Source organism: Pyxicephalus adspersus, chromosome 1, assembly GCF_032062135.1.
Source record: "Pyxicephalus adspersus chromosome 1, UCB_Pads_2.0, whole genome shotgun sequence".
Taxonomy (NCBI): Eukaryota; Metazoa; Chordata; class Amphibia; order Anura; family Pyxicephalidae; genus Pyxicephalus; species Pyxicephalus adspersus.
The window spans coordinates 5,624,486-5,651,933 of record NC_092858.1 but is presented as its reverse complement, the minus strand read 5'-3'; the positions used below and the strand labels follow the sequence as shown (position 1 = coordinate 5,651,933).

General features: G+C 41.1%; 1 protein-coding gene and 1 long non-coding RNA gene across 2 annotated transcripts; one reads left to right on the top strand and one right to left on the bottom strand.

Annotated features, from left to right (window-relative positions):
• On the top strand, positions 1-26,810 carry NARS2 (asparaginyl-tRNA synthetase 2, mitochondrial; the record flags this gene model as incomplete). Its single annotated transcript, XM_072401440.1, is given in 12 exon segments — positions 1-121; positions 1,442-1,582; positions 3,113-3,193; positions 4,730-4,830; positions 5,001-5,133; positions 7,007-7,105; positions 8,699-8,736; positions 9,630-9,696; positions 12,695-12,832; positions 17,902-17,999; positions 24,566-24,592; positions 26,025-26,810. Coding segments are annotated over 12 exon segments (1,189 nt in total), but the record flags the coding sequence as incomplete, so codon positions are not given.
• LOC140323970 (uncharacterized) lies at positions 12,850-20,864 on the bottom strand. Its single transcript, XR_011919466.1, has 3 exons — positions 20,387-20,864; positions 18,498-18,602; positions 12,850-13,688 (listed from the first exon to the last, which is right to left on the bottom strand). It is a non-coding gene; the product is annotated as an uncharacterized lncRNA (long non-coding RNA).
• Positions 26,811-27,448: the final 638 nt, after the last annotated feature.

Here is a 27,448-nt window from a genome sequence, read left to right as displayed (position 1 = left end):
TTCCATCAGATTCGGCAGTGCGGTGGAGGTGTCGGGGGCTCTGGTGAGGAGTGTGGGCACCAAGCAAAGTGTGGAGGTCAAAGCAGAAGACATTCGAGTGATAGGAGAATGTGACACCACAGTAAGATCCCAGACACCAAACATGGGAGAGCCCGTCTGTATGGGAATCGTGATCTTTTCATTTGATTCTGTGAATCAATTATTATTATTAATAAACAGTATTAATATAGTGCCAACCTATTATGCAGCGCTGTACATTAAATAGGGGTTGCAAAACACAGACAGCTACAGACAGTGACAGAGGAGGAAGAGAGGACCCTGCCCCGAAGAGCTTACAATCTATGAGGTGGGGAAAGTATCACGCAATAGGAGGGGGATATAGAATGATGGGTAAGTAGTGAGGGTTTAGGTGACAGAAGAAGATAGGTAGGTGAGGTTGAAGCGTTGGGTTTTGAGGGCTCTTTTAAATGAGCAGAAAGGAGCATGCTGAAAAGGACCAGGAGACCATTCCAGAGAGTTGGAGCAGCTCTAGAGAGAGACAGAGACAGATGGGTAGGTGAGTTTGAAAAGATATATTTTTAGAAGCAGAACGTAGGAGCAAGCCGAAAAGGACGAGAAAGACATTTCAGAGAGTCGGGGCAGCTCTAGAGAGAGAGACAGATGGGTAGGTGAGTTTGAAAAGATATATTTTTAGAAGCAGAACGTAGGAGCAAGCCGAAAAGGACGAGAAAGACATTTCAGAGAGTCGGGGCAGCTCTAGAAAAGTTTTAGAGCTGTGAGTGTGATGAGGTTATGCGTGTGGAAGTCATTAGTAGATCATTGGAGCAGGGAAGGGAGCAAATAAATGATTCAATTATTTTAGCTCAGATAAACCCAAAACAAGGGAAATTCTCAAACCAATCATGTTGATTGGTGTAAATTACAATTAGAACAGTGTTGGACCGTGAAGCTGCTTATGTGGCATCAAAGCCTAATAACATTCTGCGTATTGAAACAGCCCAATTCACAATATCCGATTGAAAAGCATTGTGGGTAAATTAGGGTGAAAATATTAATAAACAGATACCATGACATTTTTGTTCAGTATTTTCTTTTAATTTTTCATGATGACATGAAGACACAAATGGGACAATAAATCTCAGTGAATCAGGAAAGCTTTGACACCTTGCAAACAAATTCCTATCTGCGATCACAGCCATAAATATGTTCACAGTAATTTGCTGGCTTATAGAAGGTGTCTGGGGGTGGGGTGGGGGGCTGTGGTTTATTCAGGGTAACTGTGGGTGTCCAATGTTTCCCCAAAGAGAATCTGCTACCCACATTCATTGTCAGCCCCCTTGTGATAGCAATAAAATACTTTCTGACTCTTTGTGGCAAAGGTTCAGAGATCGGAGTGCTTTGGGTACATATACTACCTGTATGTACTCCTTGTGTTTTGCAGGATTTTCCATTTAAGATAAAAGAGCGGCACCCTCCGGAATATGTCCGTCAATTTCCTCACCTTCGCTGCAGGACCAACACGTTTGGATCTTTGCTGAGAATCCGCAGCGCAGCCACAGCAGCAATTCATGAGTTTTTCAGGGTAATTGTTTTTTCATTTTCATCTTTTTGAATGGAATTTTAGAATACTACAGTGAAAGTTAAAACAACCCCAACCCATGATTCCTAATGCTGCCACAGCTGTAAACTGAGGCTTTACCCCAAATAATGCAAAACATGACCTATATACAGCAATGTTTCTGTAGAAAAATGTTTACGGATCCTATGTTAATATTTACAGATTCCTAAAAGAGTCTTTCCCATTCACAACATAGTAACAGGCTCTCTTGTAAGTACCAAACCCCTATCCTACCCAGTGCTCGGGTCTGATGGATTGGCTGCTCAGTCTCAATCACTGCATCCTGGGAAGGGGTCACATTTGTCAATGCATAGCTATGGCTAGCAATAGGGTCTCTGATGGAGGAACAGATCAGTGGAGGGAGTGCAACAAAGGTGAATGGTATCAACAGGTGTGGGGCTTTTCCTACTAGAGGACGCTTTGCTAATTTGAGGGGCACTTTAAAAATTTCAGTTAAAATTTTGGTATGATGTATGAAGGAGTGGACATCTAGGACAGGGACTATCCAAGCCTGGCTACATCGATATTTGGCACAGCTTATCCAAACAAAATGTTTGGAGAAAACTCTTTCATAAAGCCTTCCAGATGGACAGCAGATACATGGGCCTGCCATTGTCTTCCCACATGTGAACATGCATCAACACAACATATTTGTCTCTTATTGTAGTTCTTTATCTATCAATGCTAAGAGGCTTTAGCTAAATATAACCACTAGATGGCGCATTTTACCCACTAAATATGTGCATGGTGCAGATTCACTGATGAATGTGTTCCAGGTCAGTGGTCGCCAATCCTTTTGAACCCACTGATCACTAAACTTACGGGCTCCGGAATGCACATGTGGGAGGGGTGGAGTGCAACGGCCAAAGCCCCGAACCACTGGTGGTTGTGGACGCTGTTCCAGACCAAAAGCTGAATAGTATAGAAAAAAATGAGATATCACTTTTTAGTTGTCACAGCACAGCTGAAAAATAATGGCTTCCCCACCATTCTCTGTCCCATGGCAATGATGACCAGGAGAGGATAAATCTCCACAATAGATACCAATCCATCCAACCTATATATAAAAGTTTTGGCTGCACCTAAACTTTAAAGGTGAAGTCTGTAAACCAAAAAACGTTTACCCCCTTCCCATTGCAAGGCTGATTGCTAGTTTTGGGTCATCAGGATATCACTGTCCCATCATTCCTCAGTGTAGGAGGGCCCTTGGTGTCCTTTCGTACAACACAGGACTGCTAGTTCTGCATTCTATAGGATGATAGCAAAGACTTGCATGAGGATAAGGAAATCTGCAAAGAGGTAAAAATATCACGTAATTAATTGTGTCCCAGCCAACCAAAAAGCAATGAAGTTTGATTATGGGAAGGAGAAGGTAGACTTTTTCCTTTTTTTTCCCCTCAGAGTTCAGCTTTGATTATGAATAATGTGCAGAGGTTTTGGAGATTTGAGCAATGTTCCAGACTGCCTTTCTACCTCTCTTCTTTCTTCTTACAGAATAATGATTATGTTCACATCCACACCCCCATAATAACCTCTAATGACTGTGAAGGAGCAGGGGAGCTCTTCCAGGTCCAGGTAGGTGCTGATTTACCCATTTTGTTAGGAAACAAAAGCAAATAATACAAATTTTGTTTAAACAGAATGTTCTATCACTATCCAGGCAAGCAGCTGAATACACAGCTTGGAATTCATAAATGTGAACTGTTTTATTGCCAATAGATTTTGTAATTGTATTTGTGATCCAGACAGCAGAGCCAGGTCATTGATCTATTATTATTATTATTACACAGTATTTATATAGTGCCAACACATTACACAGTGCTGTACAGTGCATAGTCACATCACTAGCTCTCCCTCAAAGGGGCTTACAATCTAATGTCCCTACCATAGTCATATGTCTTTAATACAGTCCAAGAGCACTTTGGAGGGAAGTTAATTAACCTAACTACATGTTTTTAGAATGTTGGAGGAAACCAGAGTGCCTGGGGGAAACCTTTGCAAACGCGGGGAGAACCTGCAAACTCAATGGAGATAGTGTCTTGGCTGAGATTCGAACCTGGAACCTAGCGCTGCATACTAGGCCAGAGTGCTAACCACTGAGCCACCATGCTATGCTGTCTAATTCCTGCATTCACTGCATTTAAGCAATGAAGCTTGGTCACTGAAATGCCCTCAGCATGCTGACTGGACCATAACAATTATCACCAACATAATGAGGTCATCATTTGGCTCCCACTGCCCTCTCTTGCTGTAAGCAGCCTCCTGACAACTCTTCCTCTCCTAAACTAAGTCTTGCTGTGCAGGAGGCCAATATTAAGATGAATTTTGACTTACTTTGCTAGAAGTATCCTATAGTATGCTGACCATCTCTGACTGATACATGTGGCCCTTTGATGATGCCAGTATACAACTGGTATAACCTCTCATTACTGTAAATCATTTTAAACCGAATAGAAAAGTATTTCTTTTACACACGTTTGCCTTTTCAGCTGTTGCATCTGCACACCCCAATATGGACCAGCACAGTTTTTAGATTTCTGCTGTTTATTAATGTAAAATTGTAGTAGATCCAAACCCTGACATAATAATATATAATGCAATAGCTATTTTACCTTTTTTGCATCTCTGTGCCTCTGGCCTCATTCAGCCACTTCCTGTATACATGCACTTTTTACAAATTTGCCTGCACCTCGTTACTTTGGCTTACTGCTTGTGACAACGGTGGACTGTGACTGTACAGTGTGCATGGGTACAGCTACCTGTTGGCTTCCTCAGAAGCCCATGTGATGAGGTGACGATGTAAAAACTCCCTCCAGTTTTCACCCATGACAGGTAGTGCCTAAGCAAAGACCTTTATGGCTGGATCATCAGTCCTTTCTTTTGATAAAAGCTGCAGATTAATAAAAATGAATAAAAAAAACATTATTAGACGTAAAGCTGCATGAGATTTTAGTTATTTGACTCAGATCTACTTTGAAAATAAATATCATTGTATTATAATTTAAAGAAAGATATATTTACTATTCTTTACAATACATTAATGTCTTCCTTGCAGCCCAAATTTTCTTGATTTTCACAGGGCAGAGTTTTAACAATTTTTGCTTGTTGCAGACTGGGAGTAAGAACCCTGCTCCAGGAGATGATGGTGGATTTTTTGGGATTCCAGCATTCCTCACTGTGTCTGGCCAGCTACATCTGGAAGTTATGTCAGGGTAACTCATTTTGTGTTTTAGTCCTTTGTGTGGTGTATGGCATCACTGGGCCCAGCCATTTCTTAATTTCATATCTTATTTTGTTTTAGCAAAGCTGCTAACATTATAGTATTGAAAACTTTATTGTTACCATATATCAGAATCATCTTCTCTTATGTCTTTGAATCTAGAGCATTCAAAAAAGTCTTCACATTTGGCCCCACGTTTAGAGCTGAGAATTCGCAAGGCCGGAGACATTTGGCGGAGTTTTACATGGTAGAGGCTGAAGTTTCCTTTACAGAGAATCTTGAGGACATCATGAAGGTAACATACAGGTGGCTGCATCAAAGTGCACCTGTAGTTTTTTAGTTTATATGTTAAATATGGAACCCGTTGGTTAACAGAGGGCAAAAGCACAGCAAGAGAAGTTTCCAGTAAAAATGAATACAGCCCATTCACCTCATTTCCCGCTTCCAATGTTCTATAGTATTTATTGCATTACTAGTTCAATTTGAATTCCAGGTGGGGTACAGAGGTATACTCTAAGGCACAGGTGATTGTTTTGACTACTTTTTTTTTTATTTGGTGAAATAAAGATACATATCCACACACAAACCTGGCCATTGAGTCATGTCAGGCTGTACCAAATGCCACTTGTATCAGTACAGTTATTATTATTATTATTATTATTAATATTATTAATAATGTTCTTATTATTTTTATTAAACAGTATTTATATAGCGCCAACCTATTATGCAGCGCTGTACATTAAATAGGGGTTGCAAATGACAGACAGATACAGACAGTGACACAGGAGGAGAGGACCGTGCCCAGAAGAGCTTACAATCTAGGAGGTGGGGGAAGAATCACACAATAGGAGGGGGGATATGGAATGGAGGGAAGTAGTGAGGGTTTAGGAGACAGAAGAAGACGGGTAGGTGAGGTTGAAGTGTTCAGTTTTGAGGGCTCTTTTAAATGAGTAGAATGTAGGATCAAGGCGAATAGGACGAGGAAGACCATTCCAGAGAGTTGGGTCAGCTCTAGAAAAGTCTTGGAGCCGTGCGTGTGATGAGGTTATGAGAGAGGAAGTCATTAGTAGGTCATTGGAGGAACGGAGAGAGCGGCTAGGGGGGTATTTTTCTATCTGGTCAGAAAGGTAAAAGGGACAAGACCTGTGTAGGGATTTGAAGGCAAAGCACAGGAGATGAATTTGATTCTAAGGTGAAATGGAAGCCCATGAAGAGAACTACAAAGAGATGCATCAGAAGAGGAGCGGAGGGAAGGATGGATGAGTCTGGCTGCAGCATTCATAATAGATTGTAGAGGAGAGAGTCGGGTTAGTGGAATACCAGAGAGGAGGATGTTGATGATCACTACTATACAGTTTCACTTAAAGCCAAACTAAATCTGTGTGACTGACTTACCTGCATTCCATCTCAGGGCGCTATCATCTTGCATTTCACCTTCTTCCCAAAAACGATGATAGGATGACATATCCTGCATGTTGTGGGAGTTCATTCATCCCTGACACACGCAAGGGAAGCTTAGATTTCTGGGTAACTCTAGCAACCAAAGCTAATGCTGCGCAGCTCAGCTTTCTCACATTTACTTGGTGCAATCAGGCAGGTAAGAAGGGTTGTTGCCGAAAGGAGCATCACCTATCTGTAATAACCACCTGTCTAAAGGTGTAAAGTGGGACTTGAGTTCCACTTTAAGTGACAGCTGTAAGTCTGCTGGAGCTGCTGACATTGCATCCAAGGTGGTGGCACCCTGGAGCAGTCTCGGAGCTTTTGAATGTCTACACCAGGAAAGTTGTGTTCAGGTAAATAACATACATTGAATACAATACTTGCACATATAACTTCATAGGAAGATTTTTTTTTTTTTGTTGAACTGAATAGTTTGCTGATTGGTTAAAGAGAACCTATCTAACCCACCACTTCCTACACTGAGTGTCTTCTCTCCATGCTTGCTGTCTGTTAAATACAAAGTGCCTTAGCCAGATTTTTACATTGATTTTGAAAATACTTGGACTGATATGATGTAGATTTACCATTCGCTAATCAGATTCACATGTTATATCCCAATAGTAGTATATAATATTTTTTTATTGCAGGTTTCTGTCTGATTGGTATCTGTGGATAACAATTTGTAGGGGATACCAATCTTGTAATGTGTTTTTCTTTTTCATTGCAAGGTGATGGAAGATCTTTTTAAAACAACAACCTCATCATTGCTTGACAAGTGTGCTGAAGATTTAGCTCTCTTCTTTAAATATGTCTCCCCTGGACAGAAAGTAAGTGGGATGTCATATCAGTAACATCCTGGATTTTCCCTTTATATAATGCTGTATTTAATATATAGGCTTATAGGGTATTATATTATCATTTTATCAGGACACCTAGACTGGCTGAATATGTCAGGGTGAGAAAAAAAACATGCAGGACACCACTGCAGTATATAGCCCTATCGGAATCTTCTGTTGAGCTGCAGAACCTTATGTTATGGACATGAGAGAGAAGTGGAAAAGCTTCTTCCATAATCAGCAAGTGTGCACATAATAGTATGACATACCTACCTGGTCGCCCTGCGGCGATGACAGTTCCAGAACCTGTCATTGCTAAATCCTAAGAAGCCGCCATCATCACTGCTGTCTTTATGGTGGACTTTGTGAATATGGCGATCCTCTTCTGTCATTGGACAATGTAATCCCTGCATGTGTGCCGGAGTTACATTGCGCCCAGTGGCTGGCTATGTGTGCGGTGTCGCCACACATAGAGCCTAGCTCTAATCTATAGGGCGAATGCATCTTACAGTTTAAGGGAGAAAGCCACCAGAAGCCATGGAATCAATTTTATGACAGAAGAGACATTGCAATAGTACTACCTCCTTTTTTGTTTGATAAGTTCGGGTCTGCTTTAATGTGGACCTTTCATGCGGACCTATCCTCCTAAATGGGAGAAAAAATGCTGATCTCAAGCACCCTTTTTTTCCCCATTTACAGTAGGCTACCTCACCCGATCTCGCACCTGTGCAGTGTGGGATCGGGTGACATAGCCAGAAGAAGAAAGAAGTGGGACGAAGATGGGCGTGCCAGATGGGCGAGGAAAGCCCCGGAGGGGTCTTCAGAAGTATGGGAAGTAATTTTTTTTTTTTATTATTATTATTTTAGTTCTGCTTCAATATAGTTTGGTACTCACACAATCCCTCTATCAAAATTGGAAACTCTGCACCCTTTATGTTACCTTCCTTTTACAGGAAAGTAAAATTGCTCCTGAATTTCCACAATGGGCTTTCGGTTATATGTTCTCCATTTTCAATATACACTTCTAAGGGCTTTTAATTATCACATGACTTTCCCATTTATCTGCAATAGGTTAAATCTTTCATTTTTTAGAGCTCAGTATTCATCAGCTCATTCAGACTTCATGTGAGTAGTCATCAGTATTTACTCACTTAATCTGGGCACTTGCTAGTAGTGTACATAGGTAGCAGTAAGTTTCCATATTCATATGTAGGTCAGTACTCGTGTCTCCCTTTCTTCCACTGTTCAACCAGACTCTGTCCCAACACGTTTCCTCAAATCAGACTTCATCAAGGCTGCAGCCCAGTTACACATTGCTGTTTTAAATGATAGCATATCTCCATGGCAGTCTAATTCATTCTTTCACATAAAAAACTACTAGCCCATTACATGTAGAAAGCAGAAGTTTAAAAGCTAGTAAAAGATTGATTTAAATCTCTGTAAAGCAAATAGGGTAAACAGCATAGAATTTATTTAACTTATTACATGATTATGGTAATGATGGCTTGGGAATGTATGTATTGTAATAGAAGTGATATGTTACTTTTCATTAATTCTCTCTTCTTCCCTTCTTTTTTCTTCAAGGAGAGGTGTGAGAAGCTCATTGCAAACAAGTTTATAGTGTAAGTTTTTTATTATGGGTTTTATATTGCTTTATTCTCCTAATTTGTTATCAAGCATTCAGGCACAGTGCTTATTGCTTCATTCCTATCCTATCAATATTATGGTATCACAGGTGCTGGGGTGGTCATATATTGGTCCTGCCCCATAGCCTGCCACTCATATTATCTGTGGTTCCCTTCGGAGCTGGGGTTACAGCCTCAGTTCTGCAGCTTTTAAACTCTCTGTAGAACTACAATATCCAGCACACCGGGATTCTGCTATTGCCGGACAAGTTTAACAGCCGGAATAATTGTATCATCTGCTGTCCTGTGACTCTTCCTATCCATGACAAGGCGATGCTAAATTGGTTAAGGAGCCATCTTTATATGGAAAGCCATTCGGTTCACTGCCATAATTGAGCTCCAATTAAGCAATCGGGAATAGTTAAGACTTCCCGAAATACAGTAATTAGTGCCGAGCAAAGTGGGGCTTGTTATGGGGAAATTAATACTCTAAAAAAAAAAGTAATAGATCTGCTAAAAATACATTTCCTGCATAGAAAAAGGTACTTTGCATTCACCTCATACATAGCACCTCTATAGAAAATGCTGCACACCTGCTTTTTGGTAAAGCTAACTGATATTAGGATAGAAATGGTCAGCAGCATCAAAAGCAACAAAGAAAAAAGCAATCGCTCTTTTTTAGCACATTAAATGTGACTTAATAATCCAAGTAGGGTTTACATCAATTAAAAGAGCCTTTGTTATAATCTTTACAGTACCATATGCACTAGCAAAAGTAGGGAATGTTCTTTATCTGATCCATTTTGATGTGTGTTCTAAATGAGAAGTGGAAATAAAAGAAAAAACAGTGTACGTTGTATTGAGATGTGTATTGTGCTTCATTTATACAGAATGTCTTACACAGAAGCAATAGAAATTCTACAGAAAGCTCCAGTCACCTTCCAGTACAGCACAGAGGTAGGTGATACTGACGCTGAAGCATTTGCTGTGAAAGATTTATAATTATTCAAGGAAATATAAATACTCCCATATTACCAGTTTGTATGTCACATAAACCACTCCAGCCACCAGGCGCACTATGGACTGTGCTAGAAAACAGGACCCCGCTTTCTATGTGTTCTGCATCACGTGACTCTCCTATTATAATATAGCACAGGGGACGCCTGGTCGTGCTTTCCAAAAATGTGCACACTTAAAATGACCGGCAGGTCTGTGTGGGTGATATTTAAGGTATATATAAACATAATCACTAAAATTTCAAATAATATTAAAAAAAGTTTTAACTTGGTATTGAAAGGATGTCAAAGCTGCAGCTTTCAGTAAAATAATACATTGTTATCTTTCCAATAAAGGATTACTTTATTACTAATCCTTTATTATTTTTTTCAATAAAAGAAATACTTATTTGGGTTGTTTTTTAACACAGGGAACCCTTGAAATGATTTTCGAGTGTTCAGAGAACCCCTATTAAAGGTACAATATATCTACAGCTCATTAGTGTGATGGTCATTGGGAAGAATTCCTCTTACATTGCTGGCTATTGGGAAGATTGTCACCCTTACAGATTAAAGCAGACCTATCACCACATTATAACATTATATAAACTGGTGTACTTATAATGTGCAGTGGTAAAGACTGAAGGGGAAACCTACAGCCTTCTGGGAAACAAAGGTCACATATCCCAGTAGGCTTTGGGTTACTCCTTCTGTTCATACTCGAAATCATGCACGCATCCTAAGAGGCTTTCCTAAAATATAAAAAAAAAAAAAAAAAAAAAAAAAAGTGCCGATGTCACACATGCGTCTTCACACTTGTGCAGTGCACTGATCGAGTGATGTGAGCAGAAGTTATAAGAAGAAGATGGCAGCGTCCGCTGTCTTGTCCACACTGGAAAGAAGGAAGCCAGGATGAAGCCAGACCTACTGGATTTGGTTTGTGTGGAGGGATTGGGGTTGTATACCTGCAAAGGTAAGTCTTTTTTTTTTTTTTTTGCTGAAAGTTTTGCTTTAAACTGACTCGAGAGGCTCAAATTGCTCAGGGAACCCCTAGCAACTTTTGAAGGAACCCTAGTTCAGAAACACCACTGTATTGGATCTCCTTCACCCTTCGGCAAGGGACAGTTGTGTTTGTTTCCAATGATCTTTACTCATAGGCTTCCGGGATATAAGTCCATGTCAATGACCATTGGGCCTATCCTTGTCCCGTTACTTTATATGTACGTTATATCGCCAGATACAAGTGATCCCACCATATTGGCATATAATACGCTATCCATGGTGCCCACACACGCTGGAATCTGTTCATGGAATCGGTGAGTATAGCACACATTTTTTCATTCACAAGGACAATTTCTGTTTGACCTAGGCTATGGTAGGAGTGGAGGACCACCAGGCCTTCGTTGGTACCATTTTGGCAGCTGTGAACAGAAAGGTCAATATTTCAAATTGTTTTTGTACACATTGAGGGTTTCAGGTTAAGTAATGCTTCCCACCAGGCGTTTGGGAAAGGAGCGGCCCACCTTTTACTATTTGACAAAAGTGTGTCCAGTACCTCCGCAGTTTTGAACATTCCCACCAGATGTGGTGCAGTGTGCCTGGTGCAGTGCACCCCCAGATCTTTACTCATAATTTTAGCAGAACAATTAGAAGAACTGTTTACTTGAAAAAAATTTTTTTTAACAATTGCATGCTAAAGGCAAAAAAGAACATCTGATTGCTGATGTGACTTCTCTCAGTCTTGTCCTGAACTAATTAATGAGGAGAAATAGTAAAGTTTTCAGGGTCAGCAAGCAGTTCTTTCTCATAAATTTACCATATACATACTTCAAGCAACGTCTGGCAGTTTCTTGTTTATTCAACCCTTCTCTTTAACAAATGCCCGACTACTGTCTATCCATATAATAAAACAAACAATGAAATTATGTAGATTTTCTACAGACTTGGAGCGTTTTAATAAATCGGGCCCATTGGGACAAGAGAGGGAAAGCTGCAGCAGTAGAAAAGTGTGGGTGGAATTCTGGAATAGGCAGGGTAATCCACTCCATAAACAGGAGGTATGTGAGTGCATGAAAACCAGGTCCATGCTGTGTGCCGGTGAAGCTTTATCACATTGCATAGTGGTTTGAAACTATCATGGGTGCTGGGAGAGGGGGGGGTATAGTGTAGAGAACAGTGTGACAGTGCCAGATCAGCGTCCACTGGAAGCTGCAATGAGGAAATTAGCAGATTCACCCTCCTGCCCATGTAGTGGAGGAAGGAAGTTGCAAAGCTGCAATAGGGAATTAGCAGATTCACCCTCCTGCATATGTATTGGAGGAAGGAAGTTGCAAAGCTGCAGAAGGGAATTAGCAGATTCACACTTCTGCCTATGTAGTGGAGGAATAAAGATGCAAAGCTGCAATAGGGAATTTACAGATTCACCCACCTGTCAATGTATTGGAGAAAGGAAGTTGCAGAGCTGCAGAAGGGAATTAGCAGATTTACCCTTCTGCCTATGTATTGGAGGAAGGAAGTTGCAAAGTTGCAATAGGGAATTAGGAGATTCCCCCTCCTGCCTATGTATTGGAGGAAGGAAGTTGCAAAGCTGCAGAAGGGAGTTAGCAGATTCAACCTCCTGCCCATGTAATGGATGAAGAAAGTTGCAAAGCTGCAATAAGAAATTGGCAGGGTAGCAAAGGATACAGAGTTTTGTATATGTTTGTATGTCCCTGGTCGGCTAAGGCAGAGAATAGAAAATACCATAAATTAACTGGAAGCCACAGGTTGGATGGTTGTAATATGTTGTACATGTGACTGGTGAATGGTGGAGCTATAGGAGCTCCAGAAGCTCTGTCTGTCACCACATGTTGGCTCTCTGAAGTTAAAATTTTTGACTAGAAGAATACATTTATTCTAAATAGTAATTCCTGAAGTTTTACTTTAATATACTGATCCTTATGTCTCTTTCTTTCTTGCAGTGGGGCTGTGATCTACAGACGGAGCATGAGAAATATTTGGTGAAACACTGCGGGGACTTTCCTGTATTCGTTGTCAACTATCCATATGATCTTAAACCTTTCTACGCCCGTGACAATGAGGATGGACCCCGACATACCGTAAGTAAAGAGAAAATCTGATTGTGACTGGTAATGTAAGTCGGGTCATACATACATATTCATGTTAATTTATGTGTATAAATAATATAAAGGATGTCCCAAAAGTCACTATACAATTTTAATGAATTCCTAAAAGTTGACAGAACAGTAAGTTTAATAATATGTTTAGAATTAACAAAGAAGACACTGCATTTTTACTTGCTAGGCTTGCCATCATGTTCAAACGCCTTGAGGACTAATTGTACACCTCCACATGAGCGTCTCCATTTTTGACAACTTTTAGCCACCTTCATATGCAAGCCTCTCCGACATTTTGCAGCATTTCTTCCCCGACCTGGCTGCAGGCCATACGGATTCTTTCCTCAAGCTGTGACAGGTCACGGGGCTTAGTGATTTACACCTTGCTTTTGATATAGCCCCACAAAAAAACGTCACAAGGTGTAGGGTCAGGGAAGCGCTGAATCGAGCATTTGTTGATGCTGAGTTCCAGTGCGGCCCTCCGGATAGACTTTTCCTGACTTTGCGTGATCACCCGCTCGAGGAGTTCAGTGTTCAGTGGGTGGTGGTAGTAGCTGGCCTTCCGCTGTGTGATTTGTCATGAATAGATCCTGTTTCAAGAAACTTGCCATGGATAGCGTAAATTGTGTTACGTGTTGGAGCAGTGTGTCGGTCTTAAAGCTTCTCAAAGTCGCGCTGAACTGCAGTCGAGGAATAAAAAACTTCTTACTAAGCGGCAATTTTGCAGAGCTGCTCCAATGCCAATTGGCGAGCCATGGTTATAGGAATGATAAGCTTACAAAAACTGCAAAACCTAAGTTGTCATATGCTAATGGCCTTAAGTCTCTTCGAATGATACCTGGAACGAAAAACAAACACAGAAACACAATAAAATTAGAGATGCTTTAAACAAAACTGTATGTTAGATTCTGCATTATATGGGCATTCCATGGGCATTACCATAACTGTGTCCTTTTCTTGAAAAGTGGAGCTGAAAGTCAAAGAGAAGAGGTGTTATGCTCACCTGACAGGGCCACAATAAAGCTGTACTCCAGGTCCCTCACTGTATTTAATCTAAATCAAAGGGTTTGGAGACACTTTTGTATCTTAATCATAGTCATTAAAGCAGAACAAATTTTGCGTTACTCTCTTGGCCCCTATCCCTCACAGGGTGTCCACTATCTTCTTTCCTCTTTTCCTGTAGATAATCATCAGCCCAATTGATTGGCCAGGCTAGGATATCATAAATCCTGCGGCACAGGAGTTTATTTATTCCAGACACATGCATGGCAATGCAGGATTTGCTGGGTTTTCTGGCGCTTGCTCAGCGCAGCTTTTTGTCAGATACCTGGCCTGATCAGGCAGGCAGGAGGAATTATTGCAGAAGGGATATTGCCTGGCCCCCTTAATGAAACAATGACCGGCCTAATTGTGGGTTCTCAAAAAGTGGAACTTTGGTTCTGCTTTATTGACATCTCCCAACTGATCAAATGGGAACCAATTAGCCTTTGAATTCCACTTCAACATAAGGTGATAGTGCTGATTATTCCAGACTTAAAAATTGTAAAATAATGAGTTCATGTTTTCAGGTATATAGTACAAGAGCAATATACGCCAAAAGAAAGATATCAACCTTTTCTAGGTGGCTATAGTAGCAAGTGCATTTCTCATATGACATTTTTCCTTGCATGAAATATTATATAGCCTGGGAAATCAGAACTCCTGATGTACATGCTAGTCCTGAGTCAGTAACTCAGAAAACGCTGCAAACATAGCATCTGCATGACAGCCAGAAAAAAAAACATTTCCAGAGAGAGGACGGATGTGCCAGCCTCATGCAGCATACGGTATGTGGATCATTGTTCTGTACATTGCACAGCATATAGGCATGAAAAAAGGACGTCTAGACACTCTGTTCACTAACATGTCTGCCCACATTTGTTGAAATGCAAGAACTATTGGGCAGAAAAATGTTCATGTGTCTACATATTGAGGCTCCACAAGATGTCCTGTTGTATTTGGCACGAAGCAAGTCTAGCAGTAATTTTTTTTATTTACATTGCATTTCTCTCATATTCTTCAGGCGGTACAAAAAGAAGAGTCCATGGGTCAGACCCATACAGAACATTATTATTAATAATACCTTGTATTTATAAAGCACTGACATAATACGCAGCGCTTTACAAGTCCATAGTCATATCAAAAACTGCCCAACAAAGGGCTTACAATCTCCCCATCATAGTCATATGTCAACCAAGGACAATTTTCTTTAGGGAAAGCCAGTTAACCTTTTGCAGTTTTTTGCGATGTGAGCGGAACCAGAGTGCCCAGAGTAAACCCACACAAATACAGGGAGTGTCCTGGCAGAGATTCAAACCTTGACCCCAGTGCTGCAAGGGAGTGCTAGCCACTAGGCCAACCTTGCCACCCAATAGACTGGCTAACCTTCCCTCCCCTTACAAAAACAAACAAACAAACATAACCCTGTCCCCAGCTTACTGGTTGCCCTTCTTTGGACCAATCTTGGTAGGTATTAACCACGGTTATAAATATTATCAGAAGTCCAGACCTTTCCCCACATTCCCACAATATTTATTTTTGCTGAAGGGATTTCTTATCACTTCCTGTCCTGACACACTCAGACACGATATTAAGAACCTGAACCGGGTCCTAATGCTTATAAACTTTGTTTTGGCCAAAGATGGCTTTTTATTGCACATTTTAGAGCCAAGGATTTCACCACTCTGCCACCTACTTTGAAATCAGCAAAACAGATGTATCAATAATAAGTGGCTGTATTCTCTTTGTTAATCCCATCTGAGCCCCCAAGGAGGATATCCCTTTACATATGTCACTGATTAATACGTCTCTTACATATAATTATTTAAATGTGATGGTTTGCTGCATCATGTGTGTCTTACCACAAAATCCAATGCGTCATTGGGCTTTATTACAGCCGAACTGTAGACAGAGATTTAAAAACACATTAATGCAGTTCTGTACTCAAATGGGGAGTTTAAATCGGGATGCGGTTTGGCATTGTCTGAAATGCTGAAATGAAAGGCCTTCCCTTAAAAAGACATCATCTGGATGGCAGCATATGTTGCTCCAAAACTTGTATATATTGTTTATTATTATTAATGGTGACCTTCTAGAGATGTACAAAAGATTTGCACCCTGTGGACTGGTTCACCCCCATACCATCACCAATGCTGGCTGATAACTAGCTGAATGGTCGTTCTATTTTCTAAAAAAAATTTAATGTTTGATTTGTCAGACCACTTGAATATTAATATTATTGTTATTAAACAGTATTCATTTAGCACCAACATATAACGCAGCACTGTACAATAAATAGAGGTTGCAAATGACAGACAGATACAGACGGGGACACAGGAGGAGAGGACCCTGCCCCGAAGAGCTTACAATCTTGAAAAGGTGATTGTAGCCAGAGATTGTGATTTAGTTGCAGCCCAGTTTCGCTTGCTTCTCCTCTCCTTTCCTGTTTGGTTAGCACGCTTTGCTTCTGAATACCACACGTTTAACCCGCGTGGCCATAACCAAAGCCTAAATTCTGTTGAAATAAACGCTCGCACTTCCCCTCAGGCAGTTTCCACATTCTATTTTAAGATGGATTTAACACTGAGACATGAAAATTAATGACAGAAACCTGAGCAGGTTATACAAGTAATTTGGTTTAACTGGCTTCAGTATAAACTCCGACTTCTTTAAGGTGACCGACGTGGGTGCTGCAAAGATGAGTCTTAAAGGGGCATTCCACCCAATGGTGAGGATGCAGTTATAGGCAGCTCTGATACTGTATGTATGTGGGTGTTCCTATTAATATTATTATTAAACTGTATTTATATAGCGCCAACATAATGCGCAGTGCTGTACATTAAATAGGGGCTTGCAAATGACAGACAGATACAGAGAGTGACACAGGAGGAGGAGGGGAACCTGCCCAGAAGAGCTTACAATTTAACAGGTGTGGGAGGTATCACACAATAGTAGGGGGGATGTGGAATGATGAGTAAGTATGGGGGTTTTTAAGAGACAGAAGAAGATAGGTAGGTAAGGTTGAAAAGTTTTTTAAGAAAGTAGGAGCAAGTCCAATAGTACGGGGAAGACCATTCCGGAGAATTGGGGCAGCTCTAGGAAAGTCTGGGAGCCGTGTGTGTGATGAGGTTATGAGTGAGGAAGTCATTTGTAGGTCATTGGAGAAGAGAGCAAATTGTTCACATCCATGTTTAAATCTTTAAAAGAATGAGTGGGACCCATTTACAATGTTCTCCCCAGAAATTCTTTTCAGCTGGGTAAGCTGTAGAAGGATGGTCAAAACATGAGCCATTGCCTTTAAATCGATGGCTGGGTTGGTAAACTGCCCTTGAACTTTGCAGGTAGCCTCAGAAATAAATGCACAGCAATGCTGCTACATGAAAAAATCTGTTCCAATGTTAATCATTTTTTGCAGTAAAACTGCCTAAATCCACCTGCAAAAATTGTTAATGTGAAATAAATCTTACTGGCCATGAGGTTGCAATGCCATTACTGCTTGCGCATGCCACTGCTACCTCAGGGGAGGTGCTATATGCATCTCAAAAGACAGTGAATGGGGACAGCCGTGATTGGTCCAGAACCGCTCACTGCCGCCTGCAGTTAAATCAGCAAATGCTGGTTAAGAACCCTTGCTGCAGCGCAAGCGCCAAGTACCTGGCAAGGTGCCAGCCAGTGGAATCTGTGCAAGATTGCTTGTTGCCACTACAGGTTTGAACCGGCCCTATAGAGCAAACCTACTTCATGGTACACCAGGGCTCTTCTATGGGCAATACATAGATAATGATCGGTGACTCTTTCAATGAGAGCTACAGTTTGTCAGCTCTTCTGGCAGACTACAGGATTGAGAAGGATACAGAATAGGCAAAAGATGCCATGTGTATAAATCGTCTCCATCCTCCGACCAGAGCTGGTAGGCTGGAATGGTAACACTTAGACACTTAGATGGTATAAACTAGTGTTGGAAACTATCAGAAGTTTTTCTTCATCTATGACATGGCCTTTTCTCTTTCCAGGTGTCTGCAGTAGACCTGCTGGTTCCAGGAATTGGGGAGCTTTTTGGGGGCAGTCTAAGAGAGGAGAGACTTCATATACTGCAATCCCGCCTTGACAGGTAACTCTATTTCCGTCATCCACAATTAGTTTGCTAGATTGGTGTATAAAATCAGCATTTTTCCATTTTCTGTATTGTGTAGGTCGTGGCATCACCTCACCAGACTGGCAAATGCAGCTTTCTTTTTGCCTCTCTGTATTATACTGCCATGTCTATCCATTTAATGCCAGATTTGCTCTAGTTCGCAAACAGAAGTTTTTTTTTTAGCTATAATGCCTGGCTTGCTGCTTGACGTACCCTGCACCAAGTATTCTCAAACAGGGTTCTTCAAGAGATAGTGAGAGGTGTCCTAAAGGCGACCTATCTCCAAAATATTATATAAATAGGTAGATAACCCTTTTAAATAAAAAAGAGGCAGAGCCTCCTGGGATACCTGCATCACGTTTCCCAGAAGGCTTCAGGCTGCTGCTCCTACGCATGCCTGATCTCGCATGTGCAGAAGGAGCCCTGCAGTAAGAAAAGAAAAACGTGGCAATCATTTACAGTAGGATACGTCACCTGATCTTGTGCGAGATGTGTTGACGTAGGCAGCAGAAAATGGTAGAAGGTGGCTGTCCCCGGTGCAGTTCCGAATCAAGACCAGTTGTGGGGTGATCGGGAGCTCTGCAGAAAATAAAGGTAAGTGTTAAATTAAGCTGTATCTGATTTATCTGCGTGCAAGGGTGACATTCTGACCATCAGTGTAAAGGGAATACTTGATTCAATGACCCCTGATAATTTACTGAGCAGGGGTTCCCCGATTCCCAAAATGTATTTAGTTTGAAAGGGGCTTCCTTGTATTATCATTGGGTTCCTATGCATACATACAGGCTGTATAGCTGCTAGTTTTGTTTTCTTGCTCTACTGCTTTGGACAAGCAAAGTCCAAAGAGGTCCGAGTCCTGCATGAGAAAGTGTGAGACTTGGACCTCTAGTTACAAACAATGTAAAGCCTTACACTGGCTTAATTATGTGTGGGAAGCAGAAAGCTTAGAATTTTGTTTGCTTTTTATGTCCTTGTTTAATATGGAGAATATTCCTTTTTATTCCTTTATCTTAAAGCCATCACCTTAACATTCTTTGCAGAACCACCAGCAATTCAGAAGTCCCTTTTTTCGAAAATAGTTACTGGTGTATGAAGGGTACAGGTCCTTTAAGGCAGTGGTCAACAACCTTTCCGACCACTAAATCCACGGAATCCGGACCACGCATGCGAGGGGAGCTGTGTGTCACTCAAAAGGGAAGAAACTTCCCCCAGAGTGACATCATGATTCCAGAACCCAAGCACTCTCCCATCACAGGCTCAGACCTTCTTGCTAAACATTCTGGGGGGACAGTAGCGCGTGGCTGTGAACACAACAAAATTTGTTGGGCCTGTAATGGGAGAGTAGGCAGGTTGGGTCCAAACAGGTGGACAGAGCCGGTTAGTGACCCTTGCTTTAAGGAGTTACAAATGACAGACATATACAGACAGTGACATAGAAGGAGGAGAGGACCCTGCCCAGAAGAGCTTACAATCTAAATGGATGGGGAAGTAGCACACAATTATTATTATTTATTATTATACAGGATTTATATGGCGCTAACATATTAAGCAGCGCTGTACATTAAATAGGAGTTGCAAACGATAGACAGATACAGACAGTGACACAGGAGGAGGAGAGGACCCTGCCCCAAAGAGCTTACAATCTAGGAGGTGGGGAAAGTAACACACATCAGGAGGGGGAATATGGAATGGTGGGTGAGTAGTGAGGGTTTACCCCCCCTAGCGTTCTAATTCTGTCCGTATTTCCACGCAAAAAGCGTTACATTTTTTTGCATGGAAATTTATTTTACATTGTAGACTATAATTCTTAGGCATAATTTACCGAAATATGTCCACTACTTAATAAATGTAATAATCAACTTTAAATAAAAAAAATGCACAAATCTGTTAAAATTAAAAAAATAGTGAAACATGTAATATAACTGTACAGTAGCATTTATAATATATATAATATAAATATATATATATTATATAAAGATTTCCTTGAATTGGACTCAATACAGCTGTTTTGTATTGTTTTTATGTTTTTAGCGACTCCGAGTGGGATTACCGTTTTTTGCATGGTAAATTCACCTCGAGTCACACTCGTGAATACTGCTAGGGTGGTTAGGACACAGAAGAAGACTGGTAGGTAAGGTTGAAGCATTGGTTTTTGAGTGATTTTTTTAAATAGGCAGAAAGTAGGTACAAGCTGAGTAGGACCAGGAAGACCATTCCAGAGAGTAGGAGCTGCCCCTAGCTCTAGAAAAGCCTTGGAGTAGTGCGTGTGATGAGGTGATCAGTGAGGTGTTCACCATATAGCTTAAGAAGCAACATTTGCTCGTAGCTCACAATAAGTGAATAATATTCACCTAATTACAAACCTTATATCTCCAACATCTCCCTCCTTGATCTTAGACACAAGTTCTCTTATAAAACATCTCCAGGAGTTTTGTTCAGGGCCTGTCAGCTGTTCCCTTAATAGAATCCTCCTGCATGGCACGCAGAGCCCATGTGACGCTCATCAGCTGGCTCTGATTTGGGAAAGCTAATAAGCATATATTAAATGAATTGAAGCAGAGATAAATATAGCACAGAAGCCACTTTATTGCAGAATAGTCTTCCTGCAGATGGGAGGAACCGTCCAGCCAGATGTAAGCAGAGTATTAGGATGTGTCTGTGTGCTTTAGGTCTTCTTCACACTTGTGCTGTCTAAAGCGAACCTGTTGCATGTAGAAAAAAATGTATTAAAAGCTTTAAATAAAGTTTCTTAATTGCAGTTGAGTAACAGATTTCTTCTCCACCCCTCCATGTGACTGGGCAGTTAAAGGAGAAGCAGTAGACTGATTAGCTCATCTCTTTCTCTGTTCTCTCCTATAATACTCCTAAATGTTTGAGCACAACTGATTCGCCTCTTGAGCTGTTTCTCTTTCTCAGTATATGTTCAGGCATTGCAAAAGGCTTGATACAAAGTCAAAATAAGTTGTCTACACTGCTTCTATGTCTTAACATTTAAAGATGTGTTGATGATTACAGACATAAACCCTTTACAGTATTCTTCCCAGGATGTTTTAAGCCGGCTGGGAAGAAGCTGTTGGCAGGTGGTGGCCCCTGTATTGTAACCCAACATTTCAGTAACCACTTAAAGCAGCCAGGTGGTTAGTGGAAAGTACTGGGTGGTGAGCCTTAATAAAGTTTCTTAAACAAAGATATTGCAGATGAGGTGGCACTATAAGGGGTCACCCCATTTCTGGGTGCACCTTTTACATCTGTCTAGGGTTGGCGGAAAAGGATTTGTAGGGTGTCACACTTGACTCTTCCTCACTAAAGCGCAGACCAAGGGCGTGCTTGCTCTCCCAAGTTTTATCGGTTTCGCCCATCCCGCCGGCCAATCATGAAATAGCCTCTTAATCAGACACCTCACTCAATCACCATTCATGCAATGTGTCTCCACTAGGGCCGAACACCTAGCTCTGCTGAGCATTTTCTCTACACCTGTTGGTTAATTCAGTGCTCTCCCTGTCCAGCTCCTGCATTAACCCCTTGTTGCCCAGTCTGTTGTTTCCCACCCCATTCCCTTGTGCTGTTCCAGTGTTCCTCCCTGTCTGTGGTTATTCTTGTGTCACCTGTGCCTCCTATTGTGTCCAGTGTCTCCTGTGTTCCCTGTGTCTGCAGTTGCCTCCGGGTCACCAGTCTCTTTTTCCTGGATCCCTGGTATTTGCTTTTTGACCTGACCTCTCTTGCAGGCTGCCTGCCTTGACCCCGGCCTTCCTTGACAATTCTTCTGTTATTGATTTGGTACCGTGTATATTCCTGCCCACCTTGGTGTGCCCAAGAACCGCAACCTGGCATCAACCAGCAGTGCAACATCCTCACCACTAGAGGCTCTAGAGACAACCTGGTTACTGCTTAGACTCTGCAACTTGGCCCTTCTCAGGGCTCACACCATTCCTGTGCAAGCCGTAGCGCCCCCTCGAGACTCCGTCTCCTCAAGCATGACGTAGGGAATATGATGGGTCCTTACAGATTCCTTGTTCCTGCTGTCCAACAATATTGTATGTTAACCTTAGTTCACTCTGACTTTGTGATCTGTCTGCTCTTTCTGCCTTCTCAGTCTTCGAAAATAGATGCCCAGGCTGGGGGCTTAATGGAAAAGTAGGGTGTTTATGGGTTGTTGGCCAACAACAATTAGGACCCCAGTCTCTACGTGGATCTTAATGTCTTCTTTGCAATATTTTGAGGTTTGGTTGTTGTAAAATCAACAAGCTGAATAGATTATTCTGCATCCTTTCTCCTGTGTACGAAAATAATAAATGTCACCACCGACCATGGCACACACATAATTCCAATTCCTTATATATTTCCACCTGTGCTAATGTGAATCCCCCAGCATACATCACGGCAGGCTTTATCTTCTGGTAAAATTACATGACCAGAACCTCTGCTAGAGGTTTTTAGCTTTTTTCTTACCATATACGTGAGGAAAAGGACTAAATAAAAATCAGAGAACAACAATCAGCTAACTGGTAATGATCCTTGACAAGTTACATTTTTAGGTTCAAGTCAACTTTAACTGGAGCATAACTGGTATGAAAAAATTAGCTCTATCCTGTTTCAGGGGAGCAAAGATGGCTAGGAATGAAATAAAGATGAACAAAAAAAAAACAAATAAACAAAGTCAGAATAATGACTAATTAAAAGTGATATAGTTAAAGCGGAACCAAACTGAAAAACTTAGCTTTAATTACTCAGATCCCTGGAGCTTCCCTCGATCAGGTCCCACGCCATCCTGGAATTCTTCTTTGTCCTGGCATGGAGGAAGCACCGAGCACCGCCATCTTCCCCCATCTTCTTCCTACATCTGGCTGTGTCACCCGATGTTGCACTGCGCAGGCACGAGATCAGGTGACATAGCCTGCTGTAAAAGGGAAAAAAAAGAGTGCAAATCTCACTGTGCATGCGTGAGCTCGGAATCTCTTTCCCCTCAGTGAAGCAAATGCCCTCTGCACATGCCGGAGATCGGGGATGTGCACAAGGAGCAGCCATGGGCCTCCCAGGATGTGGCGATCAAGACAGAAAGGGAGGTGCTCACCCTTGTTTTTTTAAAAAAAAGGGGTGTTGCATTTAAAAAAGGAATATATTTACTTGTCGACCCTTCTTATGCAAAGTAAAAATTTGAGTTTAGCTCCGCTTTAATTAGGAACAGACGTAAAATGGAAGCAGTAAAATATTAATAAGGGGAGACAAAAGAGGAAAAGTGGGATGAGCTGAAGGTTAATAAAGAGTTTTTATTGAAAAAGAATCTTTTTTTATACTGGTGGTATAACCATATATACAGTGGTCGCCAACCAGTTTTGGTGGCCCACAGAAAAATTTGGACATTATTTGCAATTTTTATATTTTATTAGTAAAAAATATTCTGATAAATTCTTATATTCTGAATGACAAGTGTTGCCTTTTTTACTTGCACTAAATTCACGAACTGTACTAGAGACAGAAAAACAAAGAGGGCGCAGCGTGACGTCAGTGTAGTATATTAGGTTGTATGGGGCAAACGTTGCCAAACCGTACGCTTCAGTATTGTTTCCACCATTACAACAGTCACCCCGCTCCACCAATACCGATTCTCATCTGATTATTTTATTTGTTTATTTCTCAGATGCACTTGGGTAAGTATGACCTCAGCTGTGTATTTTCATTAATTGTTATATTTATTGGCATCAAATAGTTTGACTTTGATAACTATCATTTCTTGTTTGGTCTTAGATTCCAATTAAATAACCCATAATGAGTGAGAAAAAGCAAACTAATATTTTACATTGCTTTAGTAATACCAAAGATAATGTAACTAATAATATTAGTAACAATAGTAATACTTCACTTAATCATGAGCTGTTTAATGAATCAGAACCTCCACAGTCCTTGTCAGCACCATTAGGAAGATCATAATTTTACAAATGTATTTTATCTTTTTATATAAATTCATATTAATGGTCCTCGGGATTTTTTTTTTCATTGGCTTTGTGTGCAAAATTCTGCATTTTAGTTCGCATCTCAACCCACCTAGCTCAGCTATTTTTAGAAAAAGGTGTTACCTTAAGAAAGATGCTAAAGCGAGTTTTGATTGAAGCTAGAAAGCCGAGATGTAAAATGGCCATTTCACGCACCAGAATTTACCCATTACATAGTTACATAGTTAGGTTGACATACGTTCATCAAGGTCAACCACTGGGGAAATAAACATATCCCAGATATAAAACCCTATAAGATATAGATGGTCCAGAGGAAGGCAAAAAAACCCCGGGTACAATTTGCATCAACAGGGGAAATAATTCCTTCCTGATTCCATGAAGCAATCGGATGTTCCCTGGATCAGCAGTCTCTGTTATCTTTACTTCAAAGCCTTAATCCCCAGTTATATTCTGTGCTTCTAGAAATCATCCAGATTTGTTTTAAAGCAATCTGTAGAACTTGCTAACACTGTAGTTGTCAATTTCCTGGTGGACTGACCTGCCAATGGTTTTCAGGCATTTAAAATGTTTTTCTTTTTTTTGTCTTTACAGATTAGGACTTGCAAACACATACCAGTGGTAAGTGGAACAATGGTTATTAATAATAATAATAATAATAATAAACAGTATTTATAAAGCGCCAACATATTACGCAGCGCTGTACATTAAATAGGGGTTGCAAATGACAAACAGATACAGACATTGACACAAGAGGAGTAGAGGACCCTGCCTTGAAGTGCTTACAATCTAAGTGGGGGAAGTCTCACACAATAGGAGGGGGGAAGTAGTGAGGGTTTAGGGGACAGAAGACGGGTAGGTGAGGTAAATGTTGCCAAACGTTGGGTTTTGAGGACTTATAAATGAACAGAAAGTAGAAGCAAGCCAAATGGGACGAGGAAGACCATTCCAGAGAGTCGGGGCAGCTCTAGAAAAGTCTTGTATCCATGCGTGTGAGGAGGTTATGAGTGAGGAAGTCATTAGTAGGTCAATGGAGGAGCGAAGAGAGCAACTAGGGGGGTATTTTTCTATCAGGTCAGAAAGGTAAGTGGGACAAGAATTGTGGAGGGATTTGAAGGCGAAGGCATGTTTTTGGGATGTGGGAGGAAACCCACGCAAACACGGGGAGAACCTGCAAACTCCATGCAGATAGTGTCCTGACTGAGATTCGATCCTGGGACCTAGCGCTACTAAGGCCAGAGAGCTAACCACTAAGCTACCATTCTGCCTTTAATTTTGGGTGATGTCACTTGTAAAATCTTTGCCAGGTGCAGGGGGTCTGGTGTGGGGTCCTTTGCCACTTCAGATACAAAACTCTCATTAACCTCCCAACCGCTAACCCCGTACTTTTTCGTACAAAAATTTTTTGCAACTTTCGATAACCCCGTACTTTTTCGCCTATATTAAAATCCCACTTACCTGGTCCCGCTGTGCTCATCCAGCGTTGGGTCCGTGTTCCAGCGTCGTCCTCCAGCGTCGGTTGCCTTCTCCTATACCAGTGGGACCGGTAAGATGCCGGCCGGTTTCTTACCTGGTCCTGCTGATCATCCAGCGTCCTTCTCGTTCCAGCGCCGGTTGATCTCTGAAACAAGAAGCCGGCCGGCGGAGAAAAAAACAGCCGGCAAAAAAAAAAATTCATGAAAACCTGTAACGCTTTTGGTACAGAAATCTAGACATCAGTGTAACGCCCAGGTGGTTAAGCAACTTTGTTGTGATGTTTTTGGCAGGGGAATTCCTTTCTCTTGGTCACCACCCCCGTACTAGCTGCTGTCAGAAGCAGGCAGAGATAAAAGAACCACTGTTGTAATTTTCAGCCCATTTTTACATTGGGGTCAGCCTTGGATTTCTATATCTATGTCAGCCCTGCACTGGGGGAAGACTACAAAGGCTGTTGCATGACTGGACCCTTCCCAGAATAGAAATCACCGGCAGCTGGTGGGTTTCTGAGGCTGTAAGTTGTGTTTTCTAAATCCTTCAAATGTGTTTTTTTTTAATGTTTATCCCTCTTGAATAGGTACCTTGATTTGCGAAGATTTGGTTCTGTCCCACATGGTGGATTCGGCATGGGGTTTGAACGCTACCTGCAGTGCATCTTAGGAGTGGACAACATAAGGGACGTCATACCTTTTCCAAGATATCCCTACTCATGTCTATTATGAGGCTGACCAGAAAAATGGGCATTCCTAACAGTCACGGTGTAGGCGAATGTAAAGAGATGACAGACCAACATCAATTACTGAGATACCTGGAAAGGTAATTATTGGCCCTGTTAGAAAATTCTAAATCCTGGCTGTGTTGTTGATCCACTCGATTCAGTACTATCAAAAACAAGTCTGCAGATCAGTCCGGAATAAAATGAGGGAATGGTTGTTAAACCTATGTACGTTTTTGGTGCTACCCCTCTGGCCTCATTGGTCCTGGTGGCACTGGACATACAGAGAAGTAAAAACTTTAAAGCAGTCCTAAATCTTTTGACTGTGTTTCGGCTTAAAGGATGAACTTTGGGGGGAGGAGTGTACACTGAAGGTTTGAGTTTCATATATATTGATTAAATATTTTATATACAAAAACTTAATAATAATAAAAAAACTAAAAAAAAAGTTATCGGTATTATTTGGCATTCCTCCACTAGGGGCAGCGTTTCCTTACAATACAAACACAATGCTGGAGATTCTGGTTTTGTTCACACTGCAGAACACATTCACCAATATATTCACCAATATACTTAAAAAAAACAACAATTAATAATAATATAAGATTTACTGCGCGTTATGTACTGCGCGTTATCTTCTTGCTTACTTTAAAAAAAACTAGAGAAATCAGCAAAAAAAAAGAAAGTGGATTAATAATAATCCTCTGTAGGTATACCAGGCATCAATTTGTGAAATACCCCAGAATACTTCATCTAAAAACTCTGCACCCTCCCCATGTATCATGGCAGTTTTGGCAAGTGTATCTAATGACTGGATAAAATGGTATTTTTTACTTAAATTCAGTAGTAACTGAGTCTTTTTGTTTGGTTTTTTGCATGTGCATTTCTTTTACTTGCAAACACAATTTCCAAAAATCTATTTTTTTTTTAAAGCAGGGGACCTATAGAACAAAATCATAGTGTATTGGAAGATTCAGCATATTATATATGAGCTTGACTTATATCCCGGCTGAAGGATGTCCGATATCATCTTGCCCTCCAACCCTAGCTCCCCCCCACAAGCCTTATGATCCATGGGCCTCTCTTTTTCATTCATTGCATTTCATTTCCTTTTACAACATATGTGGAGACTTTGCATGCAAATACAGTCTTTCTAGCAACATACATTCCTTCAGACTGACACCTCAAGGCTTTATGACTATTACTACTTGCATAACTTTCACTAGAAGCCAACCCACTGCTTACATCGTCATGTCAAGGGTTCCTAAGGGAAATACCAAGGCAGG